This window comes from Equus caballus, chromosome 22 (genome assembly GCF_041296265.1).
Source record: "Equus caballus isolate H_3958 breed thoroughbred chromosome 22, TB-T2T, whole genome shotgun sequence".
Taxonomy (NCBI): domain Eukaryota; kingdom Metazoa; phylum Chordata; class Mammalia; order Perissodactyla; family Equidae; genus Equus; species Equus caballus.
The window spans coordinates 49,281,876-49,299,991 of NC_091705.1; the positions used below are offsets into that span (position 1 = coordinate 49,281,876).

The 18,116-nt window shown below is 65.3% G+C and overlaps 1 protein-coding gene across 2 annotated transcripts in view; it reads right to left on the bottom strand.

Annotated features, from left to right (window-relative positions):
• The window catches only part of LAMA5 (laminin subunit alpha 5), a 51,817-nt gene that overhangs the window by 2,203 nt on the left and 31,498 nt on the right, over nt 1-18,116 (bottom strand). The window contains exons 29-73 of one of the 2 annotated variants that reach the window (XR_002802991.2): nt 17,797-17,894; nt 17,512-17,713; nt 17,225-17,351; nt 16,465-16,604; nt 15,650-15,765; nt 15,356-15,567; nt 14,743-14,947; nt 14,417-14,561; nt 14,063-14,203; nt 13,757-13,918; nt 13,390-13,491; nt 13,204-13,287; nt 11,875-12,105; nt 11,106-11,219; nt 10,742-10,869; nt 10,430-10,510; nt 10,133-10,347; nt 9,639-9,739; nt 9,307-9,487; nt 9,073-9,222; nt 8,406-8,557; nt 8,228-8,338; nt 7,868-7,979; nt 7,056-7,226; nt 6,683-6,879; nt 6,381-6,497; nt 6,085-6,239; nt 5,652-5,793; nt 5,450-5,552; nt 4,721-4,831; nt 3,654-3,833; nt 3,402-3,550; nt 3,153-3,323; nt 2,920-3,056; nt 2,676-2,829; nt 2,387-2,520; nt 2,148-2,310; nt 1,690-1,823; nt 1,463-1,611; nt 1,261-1,393; nt 1,042-1,185; nt 816-946; nt 514-684; nt 295-433; nt 60-205 (exon numbers count right to left, since the gene is read on the bottom strand). Coding sequence is in view for 1 of the 2 variants with exons in the window: in XM_023626870.2 (XP_023482638.2) it covers nt 60-205; nt 295-433; nt 514-684; nt 816-946; nt 1,042-1,185; nt 1,261-1,393; nt 1,463-1,611; nt 1,701-1,823; nt 2,148-2,310; nt 2,387-2,520; nt 2,676-2,829; nt 2,920-3,056; nt 3,153-3,323; nt 3,402-3,550; nt 3,654-3,833; nt 4,721-4,831; nt 5,450-5,552; nt 5,652-5,793; nt 6,085-6,239; nt 6,381-6,497; nt 6,683-6,879; nt 7,056-7,226; nt 7,868-7,979; nt 8,228-8,338; nt 8,406-8,557; nt 9,073-9,222; nt 9,307-9,487; nt 9,639-9,739; nt 10,133-10,347; nt 10,430-10,510; nt 10,742-10,869; nt 11,106-11,219; nt 11,875-12,105; nt 13,204-13,287; nt 13,390-13,491; nt 13,757-13,918; nt 14,063-14,203; nt 14,417-14,561; nt 14,743-14,947; nt 15,356-15,567; nt 15,650-15,765; nt 16,465-16,604; nt 17,225-17,351; nt 17,512-17,713; nt 17,797-17,894 (6,530 nt within the window). In the remaining variant the exon portion in view is untranslated. The remainder of the gene's footprint in view (nt 1-59; nt 206-294; nt 434-513; nt 685-815; nt 947-1,041; nt 1,186-1,260; nt 1,394-1,462; nt 1,612-1,689; nt 1,824-2,147; nt 2,311-2,386; nt 2,521-2,675; nt 2,830-2,919; nt 3,057-3,152; nt 3,324-3,401; nt 3,551-3,653; nt 3,834-4,720; nt 4,832-5,449; nt 5,553-5,651; nt 5,794-6,084; nt 6,240-6,380; nt 6,498-6,682; nt 6,880-7,055; nt 7,227-7,867; nt 7,980-8,227; nt 8,339-8,405; nt 8,558-9,072; nt 9,223-9,306; nt 9,488-9,638; nt 9,740-10,132; nt 10,348-10,429; nt 10,511-10,741; nt 10,870-11,105; nt 11,220-11,874; nt 12,106-13,203; nt 13,288-13,389; nt 13,492-13,756; nt 13,919-14,062; nt 14,204-14,416; nt 14,562-14,742; nt 14,948-15,355; nt 15,568-15,649; nt 15,766-16,464; nt 16,605-17,224; nt 17,352-17,511; nt 17,714-17,796; nt 17,895-18,116) is intronic. The other variant, XM_023626870.2, reaches the window with a different exon arrangement.

The window sequence follows — 18,116 nt, forward strand, 5'->3', positions numbered from 1 at the left end:
GAGTAGGGATGTCAGCCTGGGCGCCCCCTCCACACCCACCCCACCCGGCCCGGCCTTACCAGTCCCCGGGAGGTGCCGGGACGTGTGCAAACTCCAGGTAACTGAGCAGAGGACCCCCAAACTGGTAGGCATCTCGGATGGTCCTGAAGGGCCCAGGTGGCATACAGGCAAGGTCCTGGGTGGGCTGCCGGCTGCGGCGGGAGGCCTAGGGGTGGGATGGGGATGCAGGAATGCTTTGGGGCCGCCTTCTACCTGCCCCAGTTCCGCCCACACACCACCCCTCAGGCACCCCACCTTCCGAGCTGCTGCAGCCCGCAGTCCTCGCGGTGCCTGCCTCCAGGTCTGGGTGTGAGGGGCTGGGGCGCAGCCTGAGCTCACGTTGACGCCACCCACGTTCTCCTGCAGGTCAAACACACGCTGTGGCCCCAGGAGCCTGCAAAGGGCCACAGTGGGCAGTCAGCTGGATGCATGGTGGCGGGTCAGCACCAGCCCCACAACACCTGCCCTGCTCACCGCTGCACAAAAACGTTGCTGATGCAGCCGCTGAAGTTTTGGATGGTGTCAGACTCTGGCAAGCCTCCCAGGAGGAGCCGAGGGGGCCCCTCAGGCTGGGGATGGGGCCGGGGCAGTGGCCCACGGTGGGGCTTCATCTGCTGAAGCTGATCGTCCACATAGAGCCAGACCCTGGAGAGCAGAGCAGTGTTTCCTCCGCCTGCCCTCACGCACCTGCTGCAAGGCACCCCCCAAGGGCCCCCGCTCTGCTGCAAACCCCATTCCTGGAGACAGCAGTGAGAGGCCAGGCAGGTTGGACTCACCCTGTGGTGTTGCTGTAGAAAGCTACGTAATGGGGGGCACCATTGGCAAAGCGCCCTCGTGTTTTCACCTCGGTCCTCATAAGCCGGAGTGTCACGTGGCCCTGCTGCAGGGACACCTCGCACGGCCCATCCTGGGGACAGGTGGGAGGTCAGGGGGCGGGCAGGTGGCTAGACTCGGGAGGGACAAGTGGGATGGACAGTCAGACTCGGGGCGGGGCAGACACACCGGGGACGCTCGATGGTAGAGCAGACCGCTGTCCCTGGTGCTGCGGAAGCCAAAGCCGGAGTAGACATCACCCGTGAGGGGCGAGACATCGGGGAGCGCCAGGGGCAGGAAGCCGTGGCCATGGAGAGTCACAGCCCGTTCCACCTGCAGGGAGGGTGCCCATGAGGACCCACAGCACCAGCCCGGCGAGGGCACTGCGGGCCGGGGGTGGGGGCTTACCAGCAGGTCTGTTGTGCAGCCGGAGCTGACGCCCGTCGTGTTCAGCCTCTTGAGATCCACGTACTTGCCCAGAGCTTTGATGCCCTTGACACAGCCACGGATGGAGCCTCCGGAAGGGAACAGCAGCTGCAGGCTGCAGGGACAAACGTCAGGGGGCTGCCTCCTCCAAGCCCCTCGCCCACGCCCAGCCCCACCTGCTCACCTTGGGGGTAGCTGGTCGGGTGGCACACCCCCCAGGTAGTAGGCGTCGGCCAGCTCCAGCACGTTCTCCTGCTCCACGCTGAACACGGTAGCCCTCTCCACGCGCACCAGCACGCGCTTGCGGCTGCCCCCGAGCAGGAACACCTGGATCTGGAAGGCACCGGCGTGGGGGCTGCAGGGTAAGCCATGTCCCTGCCAGCTGTCCCCGACCCCAAGACCCTCCTCGACCTGGGCCTTACTGCCTTGCTGGCTGTGGTCAGGGGCGGTGGGGGTTGCAGCGGGACAGCCTCCTTCAGGCCTGTGCCAAAGTCATAGAGGAGCAGGAGGCTGCCTTCCCTCACAGCCAGGCACAGGAACTGGTCCTGGGGGGGGCAGGGTCAGCACAGGGTCAGGGACGGGGTGGGAGGGGTGGGGGTATGGGTAGATGGTGGGGCAGCGGGCAGGCAGGTGGGGTGGGGGCGTTGGGCAGGTGGGTGGTGGTGGGGATGCAGGCAGATGGGAGGCAGCGGGCAGGTAAGTGGGGGTGGCAGGGAGGCGGGTGGGAGTGGCACTGGTGGGCAGGTGGGTGGTGGGGGGGATGCAGGCAGATGGGAGGCAGCGGGCAGGTAAGTGGGGGTGGCAGGGAGGCGGGTGGGGGTGGCACTGGTGGGAAGGTGGGGGCGGGGGGCGGCTGCGGGCAGGCATGCCTGGTGCTGCAGGAAGAAGATGATGCCGCTGGAGGACACGAGCCGCAGCTCCTGGTCAAAGCGCTTGGTGTGGCTGATCTGACTCTCCACGCTGATGCGGGCAAAGCCAGAGCCGTCCAGGTAGGAGCCGTCTGTGAGCCACGGGTCCCCAGTTGACTTGGAGCTGCCGGTCAGAGGTCACGGGGTCAGCTGAGGGCAAGGTGAGTTGGGGCAAGGGTCGGGCCCCAGGCTGCGCGTACCGGGCACAGGGCTTATCCACAGCTGTGTCGAGCCGGAAGGTCTTCTCGAAGTTGTAGAGACTGACCACCTCCTCGTTGAGTGTGTCCATCTCAATGCAGCCCCGGTAGCCAGGGAGGCGCAGGGGTCCGGGGGGCTGTGGGCACAGCACAGTCAGGGCACCTTTCCACCCAGGACAGACCCAAGGGGAAGAACTCAGACTGCAGTGGGACGGACTGAAGCCAGACACCAAGCAGGACTTGCTGGGACAATAGCATGGGGCAGCTGCTGCGCAGGCCAGGGCAGGCTCACCGTGAAGTTGCTGGGGTAGCCCCCCACGTAGAAGACAAAGTCGTCAGGCTGCAGGCTGAGCAGCCCCTCGGCCCCAGGGGCCACTGTGTCACCCTTGGTCTCATGGACCATCTGATTCTCCACTGTGACAGACATGTGGCCAAACTGGAGGGTCCTGAGGGCAGAGGCAAGGGCGTGAGAAATGGACATGGGGCCACACCAGGCCCACCAGGGGGGCACAGCGCACGGGGGCTGGGCCACCCACCTGTCGATGCTGACAGCTGCAAACTGCTCCCCAATGTCCTCGTCGATGCTGAGGGCTGCAGGGCCTGCCCCCCCCAGGCGGTACACCCAGTGCACCTTCTGGTCACGCAGAGCCACACCCATGTAGTCACCTGCAGCCTGTGGCAGTGGGACACTCGGTGGGACAGGGACCAGCATGGCCCACCCCCTCCAACCTGCTGCCCGCTCCACCCACCCACCAAGCCTGCCTGGTACCTGGCGGCTGCCCATGTACAGCACAAAGTGGTCCCCAGCGGCCTGGCCACGCGCTGGCTCCGGGCTCTGCAGATAGAACTTGAGGGAGGTATAGGCAGCGAGGTCTGAGAGGTCCCGGGGGGTACGCAGCTGCACCCCCGAGCGCCCGTTGAACTTCATGGACACTTTGACCTGCGTGGGGTGCACAGTCCATCAGCGTCTATCACGTGGTCTCCCAGCCACCTACCTGCCCCTGGCACTCGTACCCACCTTGCTGGCAGCTCCTCGGGCCTGAGCAATGAGCTCCCGCACACGGCCGATGCTGGCAGACAGGGCCAAGCTGGCATTGTGCGTCCCACGGTTTTCCAGGAGGCTCAGCTTGGCCAGCAGCTGTGGCAACGTCTTCTCCAGGGTGGTCACTGCAGGGAGGGGAATGGAAGAGAGGAGGTGACCCTGAGAGCCTTGTCTCCCCTGCCCCTGGCCTCCCCCCGCCATCAGGGGCACCGTGCCCTAGGGGCCCACCTGAGCGGCCTGCGTCAAGCACCGCCTGGCCCAGGTCCTGGCTCTGCAGGCCTCCAAACTGGCCCTGCCACTGCTCCAGGGTCTGCTGCATGTCCCGAAGCCGGGACTGCACGCGGGCCGCCGTGTCCTGGGCTTCGAAGGCCACAGCCTTGGCATTGGCAATCTTCTTGCTGGTCTCATCTGTGGCGGGGAGTGCACAGGCTCAGTGAGGGGCAGGTGAGGACCATCCTGGCCTCAGCTCCCATCTGGGGAGCCCACTAAGTCCCCCATAGCCAGGACCAGCAACAGCGACACCACCCCCCACGGTTCTTGTGAGAACCTCGGAGCAGTGGACACCCACCCTCCATCCCTTGCTGATGGCCCCTCCTGTGTGTAGCCTATTGGGCCAGAGCCTGGTCACCCTGACACCTCCCCATGTCAGCTCAGCCCCATCTCCCCACAGCCACCCCTACCCTGGGCCACCATCTCTTGTGGGACCCTGCCCAAATCCCTGGGCCCCACGTCCAGGCTGGGATGCTCTACTCTCAAGGGGTCGTCGGGCAGCCACACAGATGCCTGCAAAGCTGGCTCAGATGCCTCCCCCTCCCCCGGGGTCCCCCTGCTCCCCAAGGCCGTCCCCTGAGCCCTTGGCTCCAGCCACACTGGCCTCTTTGCTCCCACCTTCACCTCTGCGCTCACCCACCAATTGTACCTTCCCCCGGACACCCCCAATGTCCCCAACCTCTGGGGTAAAACATCCCCCAACACGCTCCCATGCCAGCCCCTGGTTATTTCTCTCCAGAGCACTTCCTGTCCCTTGCAATTTTTACTTGCCACTTGGGGCTACTTTGTGTGGTGTCTGTCTCCTGACCAGAAGCAGGTCCCCAAGGCCAGGGCCGCCCACTATGGGAGCCCCCTCAACCACCCTGGCCACCATTCTGGATGGTACAGGTGTGAAGATGTCCCTGCTCACAGAGCACAACGGGACAGCACTGACTGTAGTGATGTCTGCATGGGGCAGGTGTCCATTCACTCTGAGGAATGTGAGATAGCAGTGAGGCTCAGGGCAGGCACAAGGCCTGACCTACCCGTGTCCATGGCCAGCATGGCCTGCACCTCCTGGATCTGGGCTACCAGCTGCTCCTTTTTGGCCTGGGCGTCGCGGAGCTGGGTCCCGGTGCCGTGGAGGGTGGCCTGCGCTGTGGGGGAGGCAGCCTCAGCCCCAAGGAGCCCCCGCCCTCATCACACAGGTGCAGCCCACTTTGGCCCTCCTGACCACGGAGGACCAAGGCTGACTTGCACACAGACAGACGGAGACATCCAGACACGAGGGCCCTCGGCTCGGGGAAGCATGGGAACACCCCGAGTCTTGAGGCAGCCTCCCAGTCCCACAGCAAATGTAGTTATTCCCATCTCATGGATGAAACGATGGAGGCTCAGAAAAGCCAAGCCATTGCCACGGCCTGCCAGTGCTCCAAGGTCCTAGTGGCAGAAGGTGCACGCCCACCACCTCCCCCTGCTTTCTCACGCTCACCACCCTCCAGCCAGGACAGCAGGAAAACTGTCAGCTGGTCCCATGTTCTCTTCCCTGGGGGACCTCCACAGTCCCAGGGCCCTGTCACAAGGCCAGGGTGAGTGGTGGGCCTTTCTTTGCAGGGCTCCCAGGGGGTGGACACGCCAAGGTGGTGGGAAGCAGGATTTCCACACGGGGCAGCCGCTACCCTGACTCACAACGTGACAACTCACAAACCCCCACACACATGGCTGGAGGCTGAGGACCCCGCAGAGCCCGGACACCAGACGGACCCGGCACTCACCGCGGCCCAGCCTCCACTGCTCCCTGAGGACGGCCTCCTCCAGGGCACTGCTATTGGCCCGCAGCTGCTGGGCACGGGGCGCCAGGCCCTGCTGCACCACCATCTGCAGACACCAGGACAGGAGGCAGTTCACACCCACCCGGAAGGAGCTGTAGGGGGTCAGGGGCTCCTGGCAGGGCCTCAGGGAAAGTCAGGGCCTCACCGCCCACGTGTGGCTCGATTGCTGCAGCGCCTGGCCGGCGGCACCCTCGGCAGCCTGCACGGCTTGCAGGATGCTGCTGTAGGCGTTGGCGGCCTCGATGGCTCGCTGGATGAAGCCGTCCTGGTTGACTCCGCGGATGATGCTGTCGGGGGAGGCAGGGGAGAATCAAAGGGCATGTGGGGGCCAGACATCCTCAGGCCAGCACGCGGGCCTCCTGCCATCACAGCTGCTCGGCCAGCCTGCCTGCTGGCTCCAGCCTCCTGCCTTTTCCCTGCCGTCTGTGGCATGTGCCTTCCCTGCTCCCTGCCTCCAGTCTGAGCCTGGGCTCCTCTCTCTGGGAGCCCTCCCAGACCAGCTGTGCCCCTCCAGACCCTGACTGCCCCGGCAGGGACCTGGGCTGTGTCCCTAGGGCACTCCTCTTTGGGCCCCACACCTGGACAGGTTGAGCGCCAGTTGGTCCAGCTGCCACGCGTGGGCCTCGGCGGCTTCCACCAGAGCCACCTTGCTGCTCGCCGGAGAGAAGGCCTGCATCTTCTCAAGCAGCGGGGTCCAGGCCCCGTCCAGTCCGGCAGCGAGGTGCTCGCACTCCTGGCGGGGGATGGGCTTAGGTGGGACCCTCCTCCCGATGCCCTCCTCACTCCCCCTGATCCGGGACCCCAGGCACCATGCTCTGCACGCAGTGGAGTGTCCATACCTGCCTGGTGTGCGGTCCTGGGAGGGGGTACTTACCTCCTTGGCCTGGTCTATGCCATGCAGAAGCTCAGAGAGCCGGGCCAGGGTGTCACGGGCAGCCTGCAGAGTGGCCCTCAGGGTGGCACTGTCCTGGGACAGCTCCTGTTTCCGTTGCTGGAGGTGATGGGGATTGAGGAGGGGGTGAGAGAAACAAAGAGGTCTGACAGGGTAAAGATGGAGTGCAGGGTTGCCGGAGAGGAGTATGAAAGAGAAGGGGAGAGGTGGGAAAGAAGGAGGGGAAGGGAGAGGTGGGAAAGGGGGAGGGAAGGGGAGGGGACGGGAGGGGTGGGACTCCTTACCAGGGCCTCCTCCAGGCGTTCCTGGTTGCGGCTGTTGAGCTCCTCAGCCTCCCGTGTGGTGCCCACGGCCCGGTTCAGGGCCTCTCGCAGGTCCATGAGGCCGGCCTCATGCTGGGCCAGCTGGTCTTGGGTGCGTGCAGCCAGCGCCTGGTTCCCCTCCCAGAGGCTGGTCAGCTGCTCCTGCACGCGGGCCAGCACTGGCCAAAACCCAGTATGGGGACAGTTGCTTGGGCAGTGACCCTGGTGCTCGCCTGGCCCCCATCTACCCCCCAAAGCTGATGTGACACAACTCCATGCTGACCTCAGCCCCAGGGCTCCCAGCCGAGTCACCACTCCTCCCTGTCCCTGCCCTGCTGGGGCTGACACCACTCACATCTCTGGGCCTCGCCCAGCTCGGCCTCAGCTGCTGCCCGAGGGGCCCCCAGGTCTCGGGCCCGCATCTCCCGGAGCAGCCGCTCCACCTCGGCCACTGTCCGGCGCAGCTGCTCACCCGACGGGGCCGAGTCGTTGGCTGGTGACAGTCGAGCCGTCTGGGACTCGAGCTCTGTGGGGGTGGGGGTTGTCAGGGCCGGGCAGACCTCTGCCCACTAGCTCCCAAGCCCAAGACCCCCACCCAAGCATCTCCAGACCACCAGTACATAACCCAGCATGCCCTGGATGCCTCCCAGAGCCCCGGGCTCAAGGCCACAGCTGTGCTCGGCCTCCAGCCTGGCTCGGCCCTCTCGCCCACAGCCCCCCACTTCCCACAGGCCCACTGCCGTCTGCTGCCTGCTCCCTTGGCCTCCTTGCCTGGCCAACCCCTCCTCCTAGCCCAGTGCTCAGTTGAAATTTCACTTCTTCCCAGACCCCTGGGCTGGGCCAGGTGCCCCCTTCTTGCTAACACATCTTAGTTTGTAATTAAGGTGTTCACCAGTTGGTTTTCCCAGGAGGTGAGGTGCCCGCGAGGGGATCGCTGGCCTGTCTCACAGAGCCACCTACTCTCTTGCTCTGGCCACACCTGCCACCTCTCTTACCTCCCCACTCTGCCCTGCTGTTGACTCAGCCGAGGCCATACCTCCCTCTCTAAACGTCCACACCCTGCCAATTCTTCAAGGCCAAGCCCCCCGGAGGCAGCCCCCCTACTCTAAGCCCCGAACGCCATTTTGCTCGGCCCCTATCCCCCTGCCTGGCTGAGCCAGCCCCTACCTCTCAGGGCGCTGTCCACAGCCCGGATGGCCGCCAGCAGGGTCTGCACCCGGCCCAGCGAGGCCTCAGTGCTGTCCAGCAGTTGGCTGGCCCGAGCCTGGGCCCCTGTGGCCTGTGGACGCAGTGCCCCATCAGCCCACAGCCTCTGATGATGAGAGGAAGGCCGGGGGCATGGGGAGGGGCCTCGGGCCTGAGCTGAGGGTCAGGGGTGACAGTGGGTGGTCTGGAGCCCAGGAAGAGGGGCCTCAGGAGGTGGAGTCTACCAAGGGGGAGAGGCCCAGGGGGAGGGGTTTGCTTGAGAACCATCCCAGGGGGCTCTGGGGGAGGAGACTCCAGGGCAGGGGTCCCCAGTGGTCCTGCCTGGCCGTCCAGCCTCTGTGTGTCCTGCCCAAGGCTTGAGCTCTGTCGCTCCAGCGCCTCCAGCCTCTGCGTTGTCTCATGGCGGGGGCCCAGGGGGCTCTGCAGCTGGCTCTGTGGGGAGGGGAAGGTGAGGGCCTGTAACTGGGGAGAGAGGCTGGGGGGCCGGGCCGAGAGGTACCTGCAGGTCAGCGATGGAGGCGTTCAGCCTGTGCAGCCGGGCCCAGGCCGCAGAGCTGGCATTGACCCCGTGCAGCTGCTCCCGGATGGCAGGGAGGAGGGCACCGGCCCGCTCCAGGTCGTCCAGGAGCAGGACCACACAGTGGTCACACACTGCAGACAGCACAGGTGGGTCAGTGCAGGGTGTGGGGTGGGCGTCGGGTGGGCATGGGACCAGGGAGGGAGTCGTGGGATCCACACAGTGGGGATAGGTCTGCCAGGGGTCATGGGGCTGACATGGGGGTTCTGCACTGGGCTGAAGGTGACAAGGTTGGTGGGAGTCAGAGGTCAGTGTGGGGATCAGGAGGTTAACAGGGAACTGGGCAGGTGCCAGGAGGTCAGCACAAGGTCGAGGTGAATACACAGTTGGGTAGGGTCCAGAGTGGTGGGTGTCAGAGAGTGGGAGTGAGGTCAGCACGGAGTCTTGGGGTCAATGTAAAGGCAGATGTAGGGTCCCTTGGAAAACTGAAAGAGTTGGGATCACAGGGCTCCCCTGGAAGTCAGGGTTAACGTGGGGGTCACCAGCGCAGTGCAGGCTGGCACTCGCACTCCCTCACAGGGAGTTGGGAGAGCTGGGGTGAGACGGGGGTGGTCAGCTGGGGCACAGGTGGGGTGGAGTGGGGGCCTACCTTCACAGTGGACACCATGGCCCCCAGGCCTGCCTGGCACAGGCACCTGGTGCTGGTGGCTACAAGTGTCACAGCGCTCGCCACTGAGCCCTGGGGGGCACGTGCAGCGACCAGTGTGCAGGTCACAGTGGCCCCCTCGGCACTGGCAGCCTGGGGTGGGAGGGGTGGGGTGAGTGGCTGGCGGTGGGCCCCAGGTGCCTGCCATCCCGCAGTGCCCCACCTGCCCACACTCACGCCTGCAGCCTTGCTCGGGGAGCCCCCAGTGGCCAGGGGCACACTCGCGGCACTGGAGACCCCCAGTCCCTGGTCGGCAGTGACACTGTCCACTCTGGGGGTGGCACTCGGAGCCCTCGGCGGCTGGTCCACAGGCGCACGGGCGGCAGCCCCTGCAGCCCGCAAAGCCGAAGTGTCCTTCCTGCCAGTACATGCTGCAATCACAGCTCTGCCCAGCCTGGAGGCTCTGCCCCAACACATCAAGGCCCCGCCACACAGCGAGGCCCCAACCCCTCCAGCCTGGAGGCCCCGCCCCCACACAGCGAGGCCCCGCCCCTCCCAAGCAGCCCTACCTGACAGCGGTCACAGCTTGGCCCTGTCACACCTGCCTTGCACAGGCACTGCCCGCTTTGGGGGTCGCAGGCCTCAGTCCCACATGGGGAACAGTCACACCCTATAGAAAAGGGACTGTGACAATAGTCCTGACCCCCATTTCGGCCTCTTCCCCCTCCCCAAAGAAGTCCTTACTGAGCTCACACTCCGCAGGGATCTCCATCCTGCCCCAAAGAAGCCCCAGCCCCTCACTTTGCACCACCTCCCCAGGTTCACCCCTGTCCAGACCACACAGCGGCCTGTGCACTGTCCCACCTTGCCCTCCTCCCCTGCAGCCCACACTCGGCCAGAGGGGCCTGCCAGAGTCCTCCCTCAGGGGAAGCCAGACTCCCAAAGTGGCCCTTGGCCTGACCACGGTGTCCCTGCTGGGCCGGGTAGGGAACACAGCCTCATCCCAGAGGACAACAGCAGCCCCCACTGGTCAACCCGCCCCTCAAACCGCCCCGCTGCCTACGGCTGCAGTTGCCGGGCAGCAAGGCGTTGCCGTAGAAGCCAGGGGCGCAGCTCTCGCAGCGGGGCCCAGTGGTGTGGCGGAGGCAGCCGCGGCAGGTGCCCGTCAAGGGGTCACAGTCGCTGAAGAGCATGTTGGGGTCACCGTTGCCGCTGCAGTCACAGGGCTGGCATGAGCTGCCCAGCACCAGTGGGTTCCCAAAGAAGCCGGGTGCGCACCTGGGGCGAGAGCAGGGTCAGTGATCTGTGCCCACACACACATTCTCTGCAGGCCCAAGCTCTCAGCACCCCGCCTGCTCACCGCTCACAGGAAGCCCCCGCATAGCCGGGTTTGCAGAGACACTGGGTGCGGCCGCCTCGCAGGATGCAGCCCACGGCAAAACTGCAAAGTTGGAGGCAGGCATTACACACCTGCGTGATCTGGCTGAGCAGCCTGTGTACTCAGCCTGGGCCAGGTGTCAGGGGTCCCCACCTCGTGGGCCCACCCCAGGTGCCCTGGCCTCCACAGAAGGCACTGCTGACCCAACCAGGTAGGGGATGGGGGCGTTCTAAAACAGGGCTGTCAGGGCGTGTGGCCACCAGTTGGGACCCTGGAGGAGCTGGCCCAGCTTACTTGTTGGAAGGCACTGACAGGGGGCAGGGGCAGCTGACACAGGGGGCTGCAGGGTCCTCTGACCCACTGCGCACAAAGCCAGCCTGGCACTGCTCACAGTGGTCACCTTCAGTGTTGTGCTGGCAGCCCTGGGGCAAGGGGACAAATCAGCAAGGATGGTGGAGGCCCCACTCCCCACCAGCAGGGTACACTCAGCTGCCCCCAACCCTGCCAGGGACTCTATGCGCAAGGCTGGCTGGGGCCCCGCCCAGGGCACCTCCCTTCCCCCAGACCTCAGCGTAACAGAACTACTGACCCAAAGGCCCCGGTCTTCCCTAGTTTGTGCCTTTGGCGGCTGCCCTCCCCCGACCAGGGCCCCACTCACCACGCAGACGCCCGAGCCAGGAAGGCAACGGTCTGAGTGGCCATGGCATTGACAAGGGACACAGCGACCCAAGAAGAGACCTTTGACGTCCCGATAATAGCCGGGGGCACATTCCTGTGGGACAGCATGGGACATCAGCGCTCAGGAAGGAGGCAGGGCCAGCCCGACGTGGGGGCAGAACAAGAACCATGCTCACAGATCAGACCCTCAGGGATCCTGGCCCTGGCCCTGACCGCTTGGAGGCACGAAGTCACAGCCTGTAAAACCACACAGACGCCCTGGCTCAGGGGACACCCCCCTCCTAAGTGGGCCGGGGCCTTCTTTTTCCTCCGAACACCCCTTCCAAGTGGGTGGGTGTGCAACCACAAGCTGCCTCGGACAGGTTAGCAGGTGGACGGATGCCCAACGGGCGAATGCTCAGCGGAGGGTGGTGTGGTGGACGAGGCCTGGGTGGACCAGGAGACGGGGCAGACTGGAGAGTGAGTGGATAAAGAGCAGCTGCATGCACAGACGGCTGGGCACCGAGACGGCGTGACAGCGGATTAGTGGCCAGATGAGCAAGGGGGCTGGCGCGGCCTGCGGCAGGAAGGCAGGGCTGCTGGGAAGGCGATGCCAGCGGTTAGGATCCGAGATGGAGGCGAGGGAGATGCGGAGAGAGGACAAGAGCAGACGCTGGGCTCTGAGCACGGCCGGGCCAGGCGTGCGTGGGTGGGGGCAGGCTGGCTGGTGGGCAGCAGCCCCATGGCCGGTCCCTGTGCCCATGCCTCACCTGGCAGGAGTCCCCACGGTAGCTGGCAGGGCACATGCACAGCTCCACGTTGCTGGCTGGAGGCCCCCCGCCCAGCTCGCTGGCCACCTCGAGCGCCACCCTGCGCAGGGAGACGGCCGAGGAGATCTGTGAGAAGAGGGCACGGATCTGCAGCTGCTCCAGGCCGGCCAGCACCATCATGAGCTCCTCGCGCGACACGGCACTGTGGGTCTCCGCATGCCGGAAGTTCCCCTGCGGGGCACGGCAAGACCTCAGCGGGCCGCACGCAACAGGGCAAAGCAGGAGCCCGGAGGAGGCCTCCCCTCCTGCAGCGGCGGGGCACTCAGATCACGGGGCAGGAAGGGTGGCACGCAGAGCTAGAAAACCCGTCACCATGGGGACACCAGGACCTGGACCCTCCCTCACGCCATGTACAAACCCAGATATGGCAAGAGTTCAAACACACAAGGAAGACAGTTGAAGCTTTGAGAAAAAAAGTATACGTGAGTATTCCTGATCTCGGAGAGGCAGATACTTTTTTAAACAAGACACAAACACACTAACTGTGAAGGAAGGATTGATAAATCTGAGTGTGTCAAATTTAAGAGCTTCCATTCATCAGAAGACGTCTTAGAGAAAGATAGACATGAGCCACAAACGCAGGGGAAGACATTGCCACTCTGATGTTGGACACAGGGTGAGTGTCAAGAATAACACAGAACTGAGGCTGGCCCGGTGGCATGGTCGTTGGGTTTGCACACTCCACTTTGGCGCCCTGGGGTTCACCAGTTTGGATCCCAGGAGTGGACATACACACCACTCAACAAGCCATGCTGAGGTGGTATCCCACACATAAAATAGAGGAAGATGGGCACGGACGTTAGCTCAGGGCCAGTCTTCTATAAGCAAAAAGAGGGAGACTGGTAACAGATGTTAGCTCAGGGCCAATCTTCCTCACCAAAAAAACAAAAAAGAAAAGAATAACACAGAACTACCCTAAAAAGATGAGAAAAGACCACAGCCAAAAGAGAAACCGGCAAAAGACATGAACAGGCAGCTCAGAGGGAACCACAGTCCTCTGAGCATCCAAGGGGCTGCTCACCCACTGGGGATCAGGGTTCCCAAGCCAGCACGTGGCCCGGGAGCATTGTGCCTGGGAGCATTTCCCCCAGTAGCCAGGAAGAAGGTGCCACGATTCAAGCGTGGGAGAGGAGTGCCCTGCCCCATCCCGCTCCCAGGCCCCACTCTCCACCAGGGAGAGCAGGCACAGCAGCCCGGCGCCCCTTCTGGCCTTCCCTGCACCATGCAGGGTCCAGGAGGGACCTGGGCACCCAGGCCAGCCCTACTCACCTCCACCAGCTGCAGCTGCCCACGGTGAACGTGGCCGGGCGCCGGGTACACCGGCTCCAGGAATGTGATGCTCATCTGGTTGCCCTGGGGAGGCACATGGCCAGGTGAGCGCCAGCAACCAGGCTGCCCACTGTGCAGGCTCGACTGTGCCCGCCTGCCCCCTGCAGTGACCCCCCCGTCCACCACCTGCAGCAGCACATCCGGCCTGCTCTCCGTGGGGATGAACACGTCCCCCCGCTGGGTCTCCGAGTGCACTTCATAGCGGAGGATCCCGCCGTAGGATGACACCTGCAGGTCACACAAAGGATGAGGCCTGGCCAGACCCTGTCCACAGGCCCAGAGCTGACGACAGTGGTCTTAGGCACCCCTGGGGCACGGGGCTGGGCCTGGGCACTTTCTCTGGCTGCCTCCACCACCACAGGCCTCTAGGGGGCCCTGGACACCCTCAGGGAGCCCCCATCCCTCCCTGGACAGAGGCAACCTCACTGCCACCCTCCCAGGCCTCCGGGAGGTCCCAGACACCTCGCAGTGGGGGCCCAATGGGCATGCTCACCCGGTCCCCGAGGTAGGAGGGTGGGGCCTGCCAGTACAGCTCGGGGAAGGCCTCAGGCACGTGCCGCAGGTCAGCGTGGAGCAGTTCCGCCTCTGCCCGCAGCTCGTGGGGCACTACCTGCCGGTCAGTGCTCAGCAGCGCCCAGCCCTCCATGTCCACGTACTGTGGGGCACCCACGTAGGGCAGGTGGATGAGTACCCTTCCACATCACGAGGCCCTCTCCCACATCCCAGACACGCTGGCTGGGGAGCATGATGTCCTCTCCCCAAGGCGCTGCCCTCAGTCCCAGGCCCCCTGCCTGCACACCTCCCAGCGGCCGTGGGCCGAGCTCCTGCAGCGCTCCGTGGCCCCAAAGCAGAAGCAGCGGGTGCAACCTTTGGGGTTGGCGGCATCGAGGGAGAAGGTCCCAAGGCGGCACTGGTCACACCTCGGGCCCTGCACGTTCTCCTAGGGGCAGGAGGGCAGGGCAGGTCATTCGGCCAGGTGCTGGGGCCCCTGATCCCCCTTGGCTCCCTGTGACCCCCAGCTCGCTGACGGACTGACTCTCCCAAAAGCTCCTAGGAAGCCCCAACCGCCCCGAGGAGATGAATTCCAGGTGACGAGCCAGGAGGAGAGGGAGGGTGGGGGTGGCAGGTCCCTGGCCCCCTGTGGGCCCCTCACCTTGCAGTAGCACTGGCCTGTGAGGGGGTCGCACACGCCAGGGGCAGAGCCTGCTGTGTGGCAGTCACAAGGGTGGCAGGCGGGGTAGCCGTGGAAGCCGGGGGCACAAGTGTCACAGCGGCGCCCGGCCACGTTGGGTCTGCACCTGCCAGTGGGTGTTCAGGAGCTGGCTGGGCCTCCCCTCCTCCCCAGCCCCCGTGTTGAATGAGAGACCCCCAAGATCTGAAGGAGTGGGCACTGCTGGACCCGAGGAGCCTGGTGGGGGCCATGTGGCTCAGGACCTGGGACTGCCCCACAGCCATGGGGACACCCGCCCAGGCTCTCACTTGCACTGGCCGCTGTCCGTGTCACAGGTGGGGTCCGTGAGCTCCTGGACGCCAGGCCCCGAGCAGTTACACTCCTCACAGCCGACCAGGGGGTGGCAGCCGAAGGTCTGGGGCTGGCAGATGATGCAGTCGGGTGGGACGGTGCGGGGAGGGCAGGTGCACTGGCCTGTGAGCTCGTCACAGAGGCGGCCGCTGCAGTCGCAGGCTGTGGGGAACATGCACAGGGCTGGCAGACCCCTCTGCCCAGCTGGGTGGCCCCGGCCTGCAACCCTGGGGGTGTGGCACCAGGGGGCGAAGCCAGGGACGCTCCACCCCACCCCCTACCCAGTTCCACCCACCTCCAAGTCCCGGGCCTCAGGCGGCTCCTCTGAGAAGGGGTCAGCCACCCAGAATTGCCATCTAGTCCCTAGAACGTTCCGGACAACCCTGCAAAGCCCAGGCCACAAGCTGCCCAAGTCCCACAGTTAGGAGGCGAAAAGCTGGCCTGCCAGGCTCCAGAATGTTCTCTGGACCACTGTGCCCACGCTTCTTGGTGAGCCCCCCTCCACCAGGAAGCCCCCTCAGCCTCGGGCACTACGCCCCTCGCTGGCACTCCCATGGATGCGCTACTCACGCCTGCAGTTGGGGAAGCCCCAGTAGCCAGTGGCGCAGCGGGAGCAGTCGCGGCCGATGACGTAGGCGCGGCAAGGACACTGGCCCCCGAAGGGCTCACACGTGGGGCTCGTGGCACCCACTTCGTGGCAGCCACAGGGCCGAGCCCCGTTGTTGTAGAAGAGAGAGAGCGAGGTGGCGGCGTTGCGGCAGAACGGGGACGAGCTGGTGGGGCTGCAGCAAGGGGCAGTGGTGAGGCCGGCTCCCGGTCCGGGCTCCCAGCCCTGCCCTCGGCCTTGCCCCGAGCCCGGCCCACCTGATGTGGTAACCGTGGATGGCACAGTGGCTGATGAAGTCGTAGGATTTGTCCAGGGGCTCCTCCCGGAGGTAGCTGGGGCTGTAGGCGTCCTCAGGGACCACTAACACGTACTCCTAGGGCATCAAGGCCTGGTCACCTCCCCGTAGCCCCGAAGAGGGCACGTGACGGGGAGCATGCCAGAGCCTGCTGTAGGAGCACAGCACCAGAGGGTCCCTGTGACTGGCCAGGGTCTGGCCGGGCAGCTCGGACAGTGGCGCAGCATCCCAGCCAGGCCCAGAGCACACCCGGACCGCTCAGAAAGGAGGTCACCTCCACAGCCTGACAGAAGCTCGGGAGCGTGAGGAGGCAGTACCAACAAGGAGGTGCCCGGCCTCCTGGGGTCCCTCTCAACCCTGCCTCCTGGACCCACTTTTGCCCTCCCTCGCCCTCCTTCAGGCCCTCTCTCCTCCACAAAGGCTACCCTGGCCAGCAGGACCCTAGGGAGCTGGTGGGCAACATCTCGGCTCTTGGGCTCTCTCTGGAGCTTCAGGTGGTAGGCCTAGAAGTCCCCAGAGGTTGCTGTCCCCTAGCACTGGCATGGGGCTGGGCCGAGGCAGGCAGGGGACATACCCTGGCTGAGTGACCAACGGTGGTGTGACAGGTGTGAGGACGGCTGGTCCCGGAGCAGGTTCAGGACATTCCCACGCAGGGACACCAGCCCCACGCTGGGTCCCGGAATGTCCACATGCAGGGACACCAGCCCCACACAGAACATCAGCCCCATGCCAGGCCCTGGGATGTCCCCACAAAGAGATACCAGCCTCAGGACTCACCAGCCAGAGCCACCGGCCCTCGGGCACACGCACAGTCACAGTGAGCTCACTGTCGGTCACATCCAGGACAGCCTGGTCCTCACACACCACCAGGGTGCGGCAGCCGTAGCCATGCGGGCAGAAGCTGGCGTTGGCATGGCCTGGAGCAGGAAGAAAAGGCAGGTCAGCACCCCCACCTACCACCCCTGGCCCATGGCTTCATCCCGGCCCTGGGCACTCCTGGAACCACCAGAAGGAGGGGGTGCCCATGGGGCAGAGCCCTCCCCACCAAGGAGCGTACACCTGTGACACGTGACACGGACATATGACTCGCCTGCAGAGGCCCGCCTGGCTGGGCCCACTAAACACAGGCCCCTGAGCTTGGCTGAGCAGGAACAAAACAGACACACACGTAGGAACGCGCGTGCCATCAACCAGTGGTCCCTAGCAAACCCTCAATCGCCCGTGCGTGTGATGGGCGAATCCTGATTCAGGTACGAGGAGCAGAACCTGAGGGGGCAGGGAGGCTGGGGCTGCCGCCTGCAGGGGACCCCGGGGCACCTCATTGGAGAACTGACGGCAGGATGGGGATGTGTGGACCTGTCATTCACAGCCAGGTAATGGGCACTGTGCTGTGACCCACGCAGGCCACGCATGGAACCAGCACACTATCTGTCCATGTCGTGTGTGGTGACCACACAATGGGGCCATGTGGATAAGACCCCCAACAGTCTCCTTGTCTGGGGGTCTGTCCCCTCCACCACCCGCCACAGCCACTCACCCTGCCAGACACGGCCCCCGTTGATGAGGACCTCCACGGCGAAGGTGGGATGGGCCGGCTGGTAGCCGTGCAACAGGAAGGCATAGCGGCCCAGGGCGGGCACCTGGGTGGTGAAGACCACCGTGCCCTGCAGGTAGAGGCTCCAGTGAGTGTGGTGTGGGGACGCTGCAGGGGGAGCTGAGCCAGCCCCCACTGCCACCTGGACCGCCTGCCAAGGGCAGCCAACAGCAGGGGGCCTGAGTGCCGGCCTGGCCCACAGCCCCATCCCTCGTGGCCCGGGCCCTCACCTGAGGGTGGCGCAGCAGGGTGGGCTCCACATCGGGGTCCACGGCGGTGGGGGGTCGAGGCTGGGGCCCAGACGGGGGTGCACCTGGTGTGAGCTCCTGCGAGCGGGTCAGCGGGAGGCCGGGAGGCAGTGGCAGCACCTGGCAGTCCCTGAGGACGATGGGCTGGGGCGGCTTCGGGAAGCGGGAGGGCAGGCAGGCAACACTGGCAAGGGAGCACAGGGGAGAGTCCTGGTGATCCGGCCAGTGTGCCCTGCCGGCCCCCCCGCCCCCTCCCAGCCCCACTACCTGCTGGGGCCGAAGGTGCCGTGGCTGCTGACGCAGTGGACCCGGGGCTCCAGGAACTCCAAGGTGAACGCCTGCACAGGCACCAGGGTGACGCTGTGCTGCGGGCAGAGGGCAGGGGTGGACGTGGAGGTGCTGGTGGAGCCCCATCCACGCCCCGGCGAACACCGAGTCCTGCTCTTTGCATCAAGTCCCTGTCCCCACTCTGGCAGCCCCTCCTCTGTCTGCATAAACCCCAGCCCTCAACCGCGGCTTCTGGGGCTCAGAGCACTTCCTGCGCGGCTCTCGCCCTGGCTGCCCCACCTCTCCGCTGTCCACCCCCT